The 13,895-nt window shown below is 35.6% G+C and overlaps 1 protein-coding gene across 4 annotated transcripts in view; it reads left to right on the top strand.

The window, feature by feature from the left end:
* CDH18 (cadherin 18) overlaps positions 1-13,895 on the top strand; it is a 497,768-nt gene that overhangs the window by 226,463 nt on the left and 257,410 nt on the right. For all 4 annotated transcript variants that reach the window (XM_067030818.1, XM_059061733.2, XM_067030819.1 and 1 more), the window contains exon 3: positions 10,950-11,244. In XM_067030818.1, the coding sequence (XP_066886919.1) occupies positions 10,950-11,244 (295 nt within the window). The remainder of the gene's footprint in view (positions 1-10,949; positions 11,245-13,895) is intronic.

The following is a 13,895-nucleotide window of genomic DNA, read 5'->3' as shown; positions in this document are numbered from 1 at the left end:
ATCCAGGATGCAAATGCTTAAGGGAAAAGTTTGATGAGAATTTTTTTTTTAATCTTGAAAATCTTTCATCTTTTTATAGAAATGGAGAAATACGTCTATAAATTGAGAGTCAGCGCCCTTTGGGAAAACTTCCCAGCAACAGAAAGTTGGTTTCAACTCATGCCTCTATCAGAACATTGACTACTTTGTGGGTCTTGATTATCTTTATTGCTCACTGTGCCAATAAACTTTATAATTTTAAGGCTCTCTATGATTCATCTCAGCGTACTGCTTGATACATAGTGGGGTTGCAATTAATTTCTCCCATTTAATTACATCAAATTGGTTTTTAACCAAGAATAAGCACAAGGCCAGAGGGATAGCTAAATAGAGTTGTAGAAATTATAAAGCTTAGGTGAGGGACATATGAGATGGGAAGGGATACATATCCAAAAATTTCAAGACGGACTAAACATGCAGACAGTTATGAATAAGATTTAGCTAGCAGCTAGCAATACTGGGCAACTTAATGCAGTAGCCTGAGAGATATGCCTGAATTCAGGACAGAATTTAGCACCCTGAGGCATGGCCATAAGAAAGATCAAATTCTTAAACATCTCAGAATGAGAAGTAAACAAAGATTAGAGGCTATGTATGGAGATCAAATGGTACCTGAGATTTTCTAATTATTCTTACTGTTTTGAGAAATGGCTGCAATACATTATGGGTTTTCCACGCAATTGGCCTTAATAAAACCCAGAATTCTTATTTAATAACAACAGCAACATTCATACTTAAAAGTAATGGATACTCATTCAATAACTTAAAACTATGCAAGAAATATAAAGGAAAATTGACTAGCTCACTGCAGTCTAGCCTCTTTTTCTGTCTTCCCTCTAGTGTAAGACGCCTGGATTATATCTTTCTCTAATTTTCTACTTAATTGTGTTAATAAATAGGAATATATTATATATGTAGTCTTATTTTTATTTATATTTTTTCTCCAAATAAGATCTTGTCTTCTGTATTTTTCTACAATATGATTTTCTCAATGAACAGCAAATTATGCATAGTTCTTCAGAGCTAATATATTCACATTATTATTTTAATAATTCATAAGTTGTAAAACCATCTCCCTCCAGCTGAAACTTCAGATTTCTTTTGCCTCTAAAATAATCAATAATTATTATTTTCATATAGCTATCACTATACACAGGTACTTTATTTCCTCCCCCAGGACACTAACATGCTTTATTGATCGCTCTTTCTTGGAATATTCTGGTCTCTCTACCCTTTGTATTTTGAAACCCTACAGGTTTCAATCATCAGTCCTTCCACTTTTTTTCTCCATTTATTTCATTGATAATATCAACCTGTTTCATTGCTCAAAATACTACCTTTGTCCTGATACCTGCCAAGTTTATAAAGCCAACAACATTTGTCTTCTGAACTCCAGGCTGCATATACAAATGACTTCTTGGAATCTCTACTGGTATCTCTAGTAGAAATATCTCATTTAGCATGTCTGAAGTTGAATTCTTAATCTTCTCCTTTCAACTTCCTGTGCCTGGATCCTTTCACATCTCAGTTGATTGCAACTTCATACTTTTATCAACTGTGGCCAAACACCTAACATTTGTGCTTCACTTCTCCTTTCACTTATACCCCATATCATCTTTTTTTAGGAAATCTTTGCTTTTTCCCTTTTTTTCATTTTTTTCCAGCTTTGCTGAAATAATCGACATATGACGTTGTATAAGTTGAAGATGTACAACATGTTGATTCGATACAATTGTGTATGACAAAACGATTACCATTGTATCCTTATCTAAATCCTCCATCCCATCATATAATTATCATTTTCTTTCTGTTGTGAGAACATTTGAGATCTACTCACTTAGTATCTAATAGGCTCTTATTAGCTATAATCATTATGCCGTACATTAGATTCCCCAGAACTCGTTCATTTTATAGCTGGAGGTTGGTACTCTGACCAACATCTCTCTTCCTGCACCCCTCAGCCCCTGGTAACCACCATTCTAGTCTCTGTTTCTATGAGTCCAGCTTCTTTAGATTTTACATATAAGTGATATACAGTATTTGTCTTTCTCTGTCTGACTTATCCCTTTTAGCATAATGCCCTCCAGGTCCATCCATGTGGTCACAAATGGCAGGATAGGATGTCCTTTCTCGTGGCTGAATAATATTCCATTGTATGTATTTATACCGCATCTTCTTTATCCACTCATCTCTTGACAGACACTCAGGTTGTTTGGTCTCTTGGCTATTGTGAATAACACTGCAATGAACTTGGGACTCTCCATATCTCATCATGATCCAGTTTTCATTTCCTTTGTATATATACCCAGAAGGGTAATTGATGGATCATATGGTAGTTCTATGTTAAATTTTTTGAGGAACCTCCATACTATTTTCCATAATAACTGTAACAATTTACATTCCGACCAGTAGTGCAAAAGTGTCTTTTTCTCTGCATTCTCACCAATGCTTAAATCTCGTCTTTTTGATGATAGCTGTTCTAACAGGTGTGAGGTGATGTTTCATTATAGTTTTGATTTGCATTTCCCTGATGATTAGGGATGTCAAGCACCTTTTCATGTACCTGTTGGCCATTTGTATATCTTCTCTGGAAAAATATCTATTCAGTTCCTCTGTCCAATTTTGAATGGGACTGTTTGCTTTTTTGCTATTGGGTTGTATTGCCTCTTTGTATATTTTGGATATTAACCCCTTACCAAATATATGAGTTGCAAATAATTCCTCCTATTCCCTAGGTGGCCTCTTCATTTTGTTGATGGTTTTGTTTGCCGTGCAGAAGTTTTTCAGTTCAGTGTAGCCCCACTTGCTTATTTTTGTTTTGGTGTTGTTTGCTTCACTTTCAAAATATATTCATGATTGCACTATTTCCTACCACCTTCACTACTACCCCTGGTCCATACTGTTGTTATCAGTCAACTTGTTACTGCAGTAGCATTCTGTCAGTGTCCCTTGCCTTCACTTTTGCTCCTCTATCTCCTGTTCTCAGTAATGAAGCCAGCAGGATCACTTTGAGATGTAAGTTGATGGTGACACTCCACTGTCATAACCATCCAATGTCTCCATGTCATACAGTGGTCCTTCATGATCTCACTTCCAGTAAATTCTCTGATGTCTTCTCCACTATCCTCCTCTTTGTCCATGCTGCTCCAGTTACCCTGGTCTCGCCCTGGTTTCTGGAACCTGCTAGTAATATTCCTAACTTGATACTTTCACTCTTTGTTGCCCCTGCCAGGAATGCTCTTTCCTGAAGTATGCATTTGGCTATCTCCCTCACCTTCTTCCAGAATTTGCTAAGATGTCATCTTTTTATTATGCCTTATCTGACTCCTTTATTAGTTTCTCATTGCTGCTATAACAAATCACCATCAAATTAGTGGCTTAAAACAATAGGTTTTTTTCTAATAATTCTTTCAGTCAGAAGTTCAACATAGTTTTCACGGGGTTAAAATCAAGGTGTAGGCGGGGTCTCTTCCTTCTGTAGGCTCTGGGGAAGAATCCATTTTCTTGGCTTTTCCCGCTTCTAGAGATGTCTCTTGGAAGTTGCACAAAGTCTCTTACATTTCAGACCCAGCAATGAAGCGCTGAATCCTTCTCACACTTCCATTTCTCTCTCTCACCCAGCTGGGATGGATTCCTCCTCCTTAAGGACCCAGATATTCAGATCTGTCCCAATCTAAAGAAACCAAGGTAATTTCCTCATCTCAAAAGACCTCAACTTCAATCATATCTTTTTTTCATGTAAAGCAACATATTCAAACACTCCCAGAATAAAGACATAGACATCTTTGAGGGACAAATATTGTACCTATGATATTCCTTTATTTAATATCACCACTTCTATTTCCCACCTGACCCCTTCTGATATTACTTCATTTTTTCTCTCTTTCCTTTTTAAATGTGGGTCTTGCATATTGTATATTGTCATGTTTTCTGCTTACTGTCTGCTTTTCCCCAGTGGAATTAATGTAGGCATTACCTGGGCAGGGATCTCAGCCTGCTTGTTCAGTGATGGATTTAAGTACAGAGTACCATGACTGGCACATGATGGACATTCCAAAAAATGTTTGTTGGATGAATAAACTCCTCAAAGTGATTGATAGATCAAATGAGAATCTTACATTTTCTTGTCAGATGAATTTTCCAAAGGACTGAAGCTACTCACACTTCCATTATCTTTCTCTGCCCTCCCTTCTAAGTGCAATTAGTGCTTTCTTACCTGACAAAAAGAGGCTAAAATGAACAGTGATGGCCAAATTTAAACGGGGATAAAATCGCAGCACACTAGAATGTGTGGGCAGTGGTTTGGGCCAGTATTTTTACGGAATTATAATAATGCTTAGTATTCTGTGAGATTTTTTTTTTTCTTTAAAACCAACTGCCAGAGCCACCCCTTTCTCAACTAGACCTTGACTGGGAGATAAAAGAAGACATGAACTCTGACAGATAATAGGTACTCCTGTGCCTTATATAAATCTCCCTTCAATTCTAATCAATTGGTCACTTTTTGAGGCTTCCCAGAAATTAATAGCGAAATTCTCAACCACTGAATGTCTCCTGCACTGCCCAAATATATGGCACACCTGAATGGGACTCTCTGAAGTAAAGCTGATGCCTACAGAATTAAAACAACCTCAGACTTTATAGAGGTATTTTGTAGTTTTTCATCTAGTGTGTTAATAGCCCTAAGCTGCAATTCAGGGGTTTTAATAGTTAAAAATATGTTCCTTTCTGCTCCTTTTCCCTTCCTCCTTTTCATTCACTTGTTTCCTTTTCTATGAATACCAATAAAGCAGTTAAAAGCTAGAAACTAAAATTCAACATGCGACCTTTGCATTGGATGTTTCTAGTTCAATAAATGCCAACCTTATTTTCTTACCCTCATCTAATTTCTTAACCTTTTAATTGATTAACATTAGCTCTGTGGTTGAACACAATGCTTTATTGTTACTGTTTTAAACATACCTTTTTACGTATTGATGCATAATTAAAACTGATGGTTATGTATGCCTTTTTTGGCATGAAGAGGCTGATGTGTTAATTACCAATAGGCTGTTACTCTTTGATGATTTTTTCTTCGCATCAATTACTTATTAAGAGTTCAATTGAATTTTGTTTTATCTGCTTATAGTTTAAAACATAACACATTCTTGAATGAGATGCATAAAAGTTTTAATGGCATGTCTTTCGTCTTATCCTCACATAGGTCTCACATTGCATCACTTGTATTTTATGTGGTGGAGAAAATGATTATAATGGAATTACTATATAATATTTCTGACTGTTTCTGGTTTCTACTGGAATTATTATTGTAAATAGAAGTTTCCTACTCATAAAAATGAATACATTATGTAGTCCAAAATATCACAATTTTAAGTTAGTACCTATCTTTATAACATAGCTTGAAGTCCTAACTAAAAGCAACTTTCAAAATTAATTGCTCTGACACCATCTTCTTAACCTTTTAAAGTTATTCTTCCCCAAAGGGTAGAATATTATCTCAGTGAGGAATTCTGCATTAGAGTAAAAGCTATAAATTTTTAGGTCCTGATCCTAATGTGGTCCAGGGTGAATAAATAGTCTTCTGGGGGGAACTCATGTGTGTCACATTAGCTTTCTAAGTGCTGTGGGTTACTCCTTAACACTAAGGAAGAGATCATTTATTAAAAGAATGTCAGGGAAATGTTCATTTTGCTTCACTTGGGTGACTATGTTTTCTTTCTGCATTCTCCTCCCCTTTCCTGTTCTTTAAAGAACAATTAATTAACCCTATGTTTTTATGTGATGAGATACACAAAGATCTTTTAGTCTTGCTTTAGGACAGTATAATAGCTCTTCTTTAACATAAAAATATCACTCTGCAAAATCTCATGACTCTAAAAGTATATTTCCACCACTGTGTGTTATAACACCCTGCTAATCTCTTTGTAGTATTTCTGAACTGTATATGAGAAAATCAACTTTATCTTCCAAATATTTTTATATATTTAATGTAAAAAAGATAGAAATCTCTCAAATAGTCTAGCAGCTAGCTAAATTTACCATGTAGTATTTTACTGGTTACTAAGTCAGTACGTGTGTATATCCAGAGAATTCCTACTTTACATACTAGACTCCCAGCCCCTTTCATTTGATGTCTCATTGCTGCCCGCCCTGGAAGATAGCACATTTCTAGTCTGATTATCTGAATAAGCTGATTATCTGTATCTAAAAGTTTTCTCTCCATGTCTTAAGGAGACATGCGCTCTATTGCGCTCATTACTGCTCATCCATTTCATTCATGTATTCATTCATTCACTCACTCATTCATCATTTTTTGCCTTACAAAACCTAATAAACATGTGTTCTTCCAGAATCTTAAAACCTACTTGTTAAGGAAAACAAGACAGTGTAGCCAGTTTCCCCCAACCTCTGTTGCAGAGTGCATGCTGTAAATAGAAATGAAGATTTGAGAATAGGTGCAGTGGAAAAGAGGTAATCCTGAGGGTGGATCACTGAGAGGGTGGGACGAATTGGGGATTAGGAATGACATATATACACTACCATGCATAAAATAGAGCCTGTCATACAGAGTGAAGTAAGTCAGAAAGAGAAAAACAAATACCGTATGTTAACACGTATATATGGAATCTAAAAAAAAAAAAAAAATGGACTTGAGGACACAGAAAGGGGGAAGGGTAAGCTGGGACAAAGTGAGAGAGTGGCATGGACATATATACACTACCAAATGTAAAACAGATAGCAAGTGGGAAGCAGCTGCATAGCACAGGGAGATCAGCTTGGTGCTGTGTGACCACCTAGAGGGGTGGGATAGGGAGGGTGGGAGGGAGACGCAAGAGGGAAGAGATATGGGGACATATGTATGCATATGGCTGATTCACTTTGATGTACAACAGAAACTAACACACCATTGTGAAGCAATTATACTCCAATAAAGATGTTAAAAAAGAGAGCTAGTGGGGACACACTATAAAGCACAGGAAGCTCAGCTCGGTGCTTGGTGATGACCTGACCTAGGTGAGTAGGATGTCGGGGTGGAAGGAGGGAGGTCCAAGAGGGAGGGGATATATGTATACATATAGCTGACTCACTTTATTGTACAACAGAAACTAACACAGCATTGTAAAACAATTATACTCCAAAATTTTTTTTTTAATTAAAAAAAATCATATAAACAATTAATCAATTGACCTACTGCTACTGTGCTGGGTTTCCATTCGTGTTACATGGTAACTCTCATTTCAAGATTCCAGCAGGCCAGGTGAGAGATTTAAAAATATCCATTAATAAAGTGATCATCTACCTTAGTAAAACACTCAAGCTGAGTATTATCAACAACTTATGTAATCCAAATACATAGTTATAATATTTTGATGTAACTTTGTGTTGTACAGTAATATAAATACTGGTGAAATACAGTTCACTGATTGTGTTGCACATTTATTTGCTAATTAGACATAACTTCTGAAACATACGAAGTTATATGTTAATTCTCAAAACTTTATAAATGTGAAGTCAGATTCAAGTTTTAAAATCTAAAGCCATAAAGCTACTGGCATTTATCTTTTATTTGAATTATTTAGCATAATCAGTATAAAGCACAGAACATATAATTTTTTAACAGATGCTTTAGACTGACAACTTTACTACTTCTTTTACATATTTCTGTTTCTGGTCTACATCCATATGCCTGTTTAAAAAAATATATATAGTTAACTCTTAGTAATGTGAACCTTTAATCCAAGACTAAATAATTTCAAATTTACCTCACTAAAAATATAAAAGAGTATGCGAATATATCCTGAGGAAAAGAGTTAATTGTCACCATTGTTATGCTTTTCAAAAATTAGTTGTTAGAAGGCTTAACCCTTGCCCTCAAGTGTTTTTAATTGATTATATTTATAATATATAGATTTATAATTTATACACAGTATAGCAATAGCTATTAAAACGGTCTCGCCTTTTGTTAATTTAATAACACAAATGTTCCAGAAAGGGTTTTAGAAACATTTGTTCAATGAATTTGTTGCTTTACTTTGCTGGGCTTTGGTCATGGATAGAGGCAAAGTTGGAAAATGTAAAATAGACTGCTCTATCGACGTTGTGTAGACGTCTGCTGCATAAATGATAAATCTTTTCTTGTAGGTGCTAAAATGGTGTGTCAAGAGACATAAATAAGTGAATAAATTCACTTTCATACATGCATGCAACTGTCTCTATGCAACTCATTTTACTGCTTCTTTTAGTAGTTAATTTACTAATGAAGTGTGAATCTTTGAAAGCTGTGTTTTTCATATTTTGCTAATGTATTTTTACTCCTGTTTAGAAAAACTCCAAAAAAGAGTTTTGAAATGATTTAATTGGTTGAATCTAGCTGAGTGATTCCCATCAGAATTTTGTCCCCGATTATGTCCTATGTGTTTCCAAGAAATAAGTTAAACTTTTCCTGATGTACTATTATTTATGTTTCAGATGCCTTCATTTTCCCATAAGAATAGCTCTTTCCTTATATTGTCTTTTTCTATATTATTTATTTATTTATTTATTTATAGCTGCATTGGGTCTTTAAAAATTTTTTAACATGTTTATTGGAGTATAATTGCTTTACAATGTTGTGTTAGTTTCTGCTGTATAACAAAGTGAATCAGCTATACATATACATATATCCCCATATCTCCTCCCTCTTGTGTCTCCCTCCCACCCTCCCTATCCAACCCCTCTAGGTGGTCACAAAGCACCAAGCTGATCTCCCTGTGCTATGAGGCTGCTTCCCACTAGCTATATATTTTACATTTGGTAGTGTATATATGTCAGTGGTACTCTCTCACTTTGTCCCAGCTTACCCTTCCCCTCCTGGTGTCCTGAAGCCAATTCTCTACGTCTGTGTGTTTATTCCTGTCCTGCCCCTAGGTTCATCAGAACCTTTCTTTTTAAATTTTTTTTAGATTCCATATGTAACTGTTGGATTTATTATTTGTTTTTCTCTTTCTGACTTACTTCACTCTGTGTGACAGACTCTAGGTCCATCCACCTCACTGCAAATAACTCAATTTCATTTATTTTTATGGCTGAGTAATATTCCATAGTATATATGTGCCACATCTTCTTTATCCATTCATCTGTCGATGGACACTTAGGTTGCTTCCATGTCCTGGCTATTGTAAATAGAGCTGCAATGAACATTTTGGTACATGACTCTTTTTGAATTATGGTTTTTCTCAGGGTATATGCCCAATAGTGGGATTGCTGGATCATATGGTAGTTCTATTTTTAGTTTTTTAAGGAACCTCCATACTGTTCTCCATAGTGGTTGTATCAGTTTACGTTCCCACCAACAGTGCAGGAGGCTTCCCTTTTCACCACACTCTTTCCAGCATTTATTGTTTCTAGCTTTGTGATAATGGCCATTCATTTCTGATGCAGGCTTTCTCTATTTGTGGCGAGCAGGGACTACTCTTCACTGAAGTGGGTGGGCTTCTCATTGCGGTGGCTTCTCTTGCTGCGGAGCATGGGCTCTAGGGTACGTGGGCTTCAGTAGTTGTGGCATGCAGGCTCAGTAGTTGTGGCATGCAGGCTCAGTAGTTGTGGCTCACGAGCTTAGTTGCTCTGCGACATGTGGGATCTTCCCAGACCAGGGATTGAACCCCTGTCCCATGCATTGATAGGCGGGTTCTTAACTGCTGTGCCACCAGGGAAATCCCTATATCTTATCTTTTAAAAAATATCTTCTAAGAGTTCAGAGACTTTAACATAAACCTTTAAAATTTTCACTTTACTGTGGCTAGAAACCAAACTGCTATGTGAACAAGGTTATATATTTTCAATGTTTGCAAGGGTCAGAAATGTGCAAAAAGTGACTAGTTGAGGTTATGTGACCAAAAAGGTTTCATATGAAGGATAACTGTTCAGATGTCTTGGGAGAAACCATTCTTCAAGTATGTGTTTGCAATTTAAGGAAATACTGAGGTCGTTCTTAGATAGAAATATAGCAGTAGTATTCATGGAAGTATTTAACTGGACTTTGATGTTGTAAGTAATAGCAAGATATTAAGTGTGAACCATATGCAGTTTGAAAGCATTTGCTAATATATAAATGATAAAAAGAGGCTTATAATTATCTTACCGTTATTTATCTTTCTTGTTGAAATCCTCTGCTGAAATATTACTCTATAATGTCTATTCAAAGAATATTTGATCATTTTAATTTAATAAGTGAAATTTTTAGTGTATCTCAATTAATTAAAAATTAAGGCCTACTAATTGATTAAATCTATTACTGTTATTTAAATTTTGAGTTAAAGTTTCATAAATTTTCAAGAAAAATAATATTCTACCACAAGTTTTTTTAAAACTCTAAATGTAAAAAATCTAGAAAATATTTATTTTTCCAAATTATAAATTTAATGTTTCTGTGACAAATAAGTGCATCTTTTGTGGAATTTTTAATAAATAATTTGAATGTCAATTTGTCCTACAATGTTTTTTTCCCAATTTTAATGTTGAAATAGAATGACAAGCTATGAATTAAAAAAAAAAAAAATCCCTACAAGTATGGAGGGCAACAGTGATTTACTGGTAGTTTCTTTTTCTAGTTCTATTTTATGTAGGTAGTAAAGTGTGGATTTAGTAGAATGACTTCAAGAGTTATTGTTTTTCTTTTAATAAGTATTGCTTATTAATTTTTCTTACATCAATCATTGGATCTTAGGCAGATCATAATAAAAATATCCATATTAATACCAAGTGGAGAAAAACTGCAGACCAATAGATGATTGTAGCAACACATGGGACACCGTGGCGAGAAGAAAAGTCATAATCAAACTAAGTATTAAATTATAGATAGGTAGTTTTCAGAGAGCACCATGTGAAGTTGGAGTATAATTTCGTGTTAAATTATTCCATCTTTTTTACAGCTGCACTCCAATTCTGACAAAGGTGATGGGTCTGTGAAGTACATCCTTACTGGAGAAGGTGCTGGGACTATATTTATCATTGATGATACCACGGGTGACATCCACTCAACAAAAAGCCTAGACAGAGAGCAGAAGACCCACTATGTGCTTCACGCTCAGGCTATTGACAGACGAACAAACAAGCCCCTTGAACCTGAATCTGAGTTTATCATCAAAGTGCAAGACATCAATGACAATGCTCCAAAGTTCACAGATGGACCATATATCGTAACTGTGCCTGAAATGTCAGATATGGGTAAGAGCAATCATTTTTATATTTTGGCATTTAATATATTTTTGGTGATCCAAAAACTGAAAACCAGTTTTTAAATTTTGGGGGGGGAGTGAAGAAATCTGAAGAAGTTCCAAAATATTTTCATAATTTCCTATGGCCTAAAGTGTTAAAGAATATTTGGCCTAGCTATTCTAATATTTATTAAAACAAATTTCTGAATCTGTAGGTTTAAGAAACAACTTGATCTCAAGGAAAAACAACATACATAAGAAAACACTTGCAATCTTGCTTAACTGGCATAATTCTTTGACCATACCAACACATTCAGTGACAATTTGTATAGATACAGATAATATAATGTTGGAAATCTATTGCTATGTCTTTTATGTTTGCAGGTTATGATCAAATTATGATAGTATTAAGAGTACAAGCAATAGCTACATTCATCAATAAACTTTGTAGATACTCCTAAGCATTTACATCCCTTATTTATTTTAAAATATATGACCATCCTGTGAAGTATTTTGAATACTGCTTTAAAGCTGTGCAAAGTGGTGTACAGTATGTAAGTAACTTTCCCTAATTCTTTCCCAAATCGCTAGAAGAAATTGACTGTAGTCTCTGATGAACACAGAGCCTACACTGAGTTTGATAAATCGTGATTGAGGTCTCCAGTTTTCTGATCATCTGGGGCTCTCCCACCACTCACAGATTTCCATGGTTTAGCTATTTTAGTTTATTTTTATCTCAGATGATAAATTTCCTAAATATAATTAAAATAAAGTTCAGCTGTGATAATATTTTTATTACCTCTGTGAGGCTCTCAGTTTGGATTTAGAATGTATATTTTGAATAAAGGTTTTACATATTTAAGTTTCCTGTATATGTATGGGTTTTAAATTAGGTATTATAGTCACGAATCAAATCACTCTGTGTATCTGGATATATATATATAGATAGATACATAGATAGATATTTTTTTCATTTGAAAATGTTTCCAGTTTTATTGAGATATAATTGACATACAGCACTGTATGAGTTTAAGGTGAACAGCATGATGGCTTAACTTACATATATTGTGAAATGATTACCACAGAATGTTTTGTTAACATCCTTTGTCTCATATACATAAGGTTTTTTTTTTAAATTCAAGATTGCAGTTTATTTTTTTCCCCCCAGATCCACTCATTTTAGTTCTGAGATTGGCAGATAGCTTCTGAAGCTGTTGGGGAAGCAGGTTAGAAAGAGAGACTAAGTTCTCCTTCTTAACCAGAATCTCAGGGGAGAAAGCCATTGCTAATCTGGCTCCCCAGGGCCCAGAGTAGAATGCAGGGTCCAGACTCAGAGAGCCTGTGGAAAGGCCCAGAAGACACTCATGCTCATGGGTCTCCTAGGAAAGTTGAACAGCTCAACACCATTATTCCCGGCAGGTGAGAATCTGTGTGAAAACTCCACAACAGATTTCCTCCTAGCACCTTGTCAAGGGACTGAGCCTATCCGCCAGCCCTCTTCTCCTATAAAAGCGAAGAGCTCTGTGACTCCACCACTTGTGAGAATGCCACTGGTAAGGTACTGCCAGGGCCCAAATAAGAACCCCAGTGAGCGCAAAGGAAATGACGGTCACCAGGGCAGGCAAAGCACCATAGAGAGAAAAACGGGCACAGCAGTCATTACCAAGAAAGAGTACTGAACGGTAGATAATCAGAGCACTAATGTTTTAAGGACACTGCAGAGAGATTTCTGTAACAAAAAGCCATGTTTTCTATAAACAAGTAAACAACCAAAAAATCAGTGTATGAGTTGAGGTATGAAGGGTCACTGACAAGACCCAAATTATTTTTCTGGAACTTAAGAACATCCCAGACTGGGAGAAGGAGGTAAAAATCAGAGGGCAAAACCACAAATATATGGCAACTGTGAGAAATAGATGAGACTTAGAGTATATGTCAATTAGACCTAACATGTGAAGAACAAATGTTCCCAGAGAGCAGGAAACAGCAGATGAAGGAGAGAAGCAATAACATTTTTTCCTGGAGGTGAGGAATGTACAGAATTTACAAGTTATTAGACTTTCTGAGTTCCTGGAAAGGGTAATAGAATAAGAATCAAACTTAGGCTTTAGGAACTTTGCCAGGACTCACCTAAGGATACAGAGAAAATTTTTACAAACTTTCAGATATTTAAAAAGTACCTATTAGGAAAAAAATATTTTCACATCCTATTTATCACTTGAAATATTGGAAAGTGGTTAACAATTGAATACCACTGTCAGCCTACAGAGAAAAGACTGAAACCCCAAATCCTTCATTCAGGCAAAACATGATTCATCTGTTAGCATGAAAGAAATATGTGGAGAAGGATCCAGAAAGTATATCACCCTCCCACCTTATCTAGAAAAATATTTAGGAAAACAGTTGACATTGAAAATGGTTGAAATGAATCAGAACAGAGATTGAAAAGCCAAGGAAAATGACAAGGGGAGGAAAAAGGTTATCAGAAATGTACCCGGAAATATATACGTGTGTGTGAACACAGTGAAAGCTAAGTGGGTACATGTGAGCCTGGTAAAGAATGCTGGACATTTAGGAATCATGAAGCCTAAAGGAATCATTGCAGCAATGATGCAGGACTTAGGAACAAGCCAAGACATTTCAGTCCTCATCTAGGACTTG

The sequence above is a fragment of the Kogia breviceps genome, chromosome 4 (genome assembly GCF_026419965.1).
Source record: "Kogia breviceps isolate mKogBre1 chromosome 4, mKogBre1 haplotype 1, whole genome shotgun sequence".
Taxonomy (NCBI): Eukaryota; Metazoa; Chordata; class Mammalia; order Artiodactyla; family Physeteridae; genus Kogia; species Kogia breviceps.
Note: the sequence above shows the minus strand (reverse complement) of the source record. Positions and strands in the feature narration are given on the sequence as shown.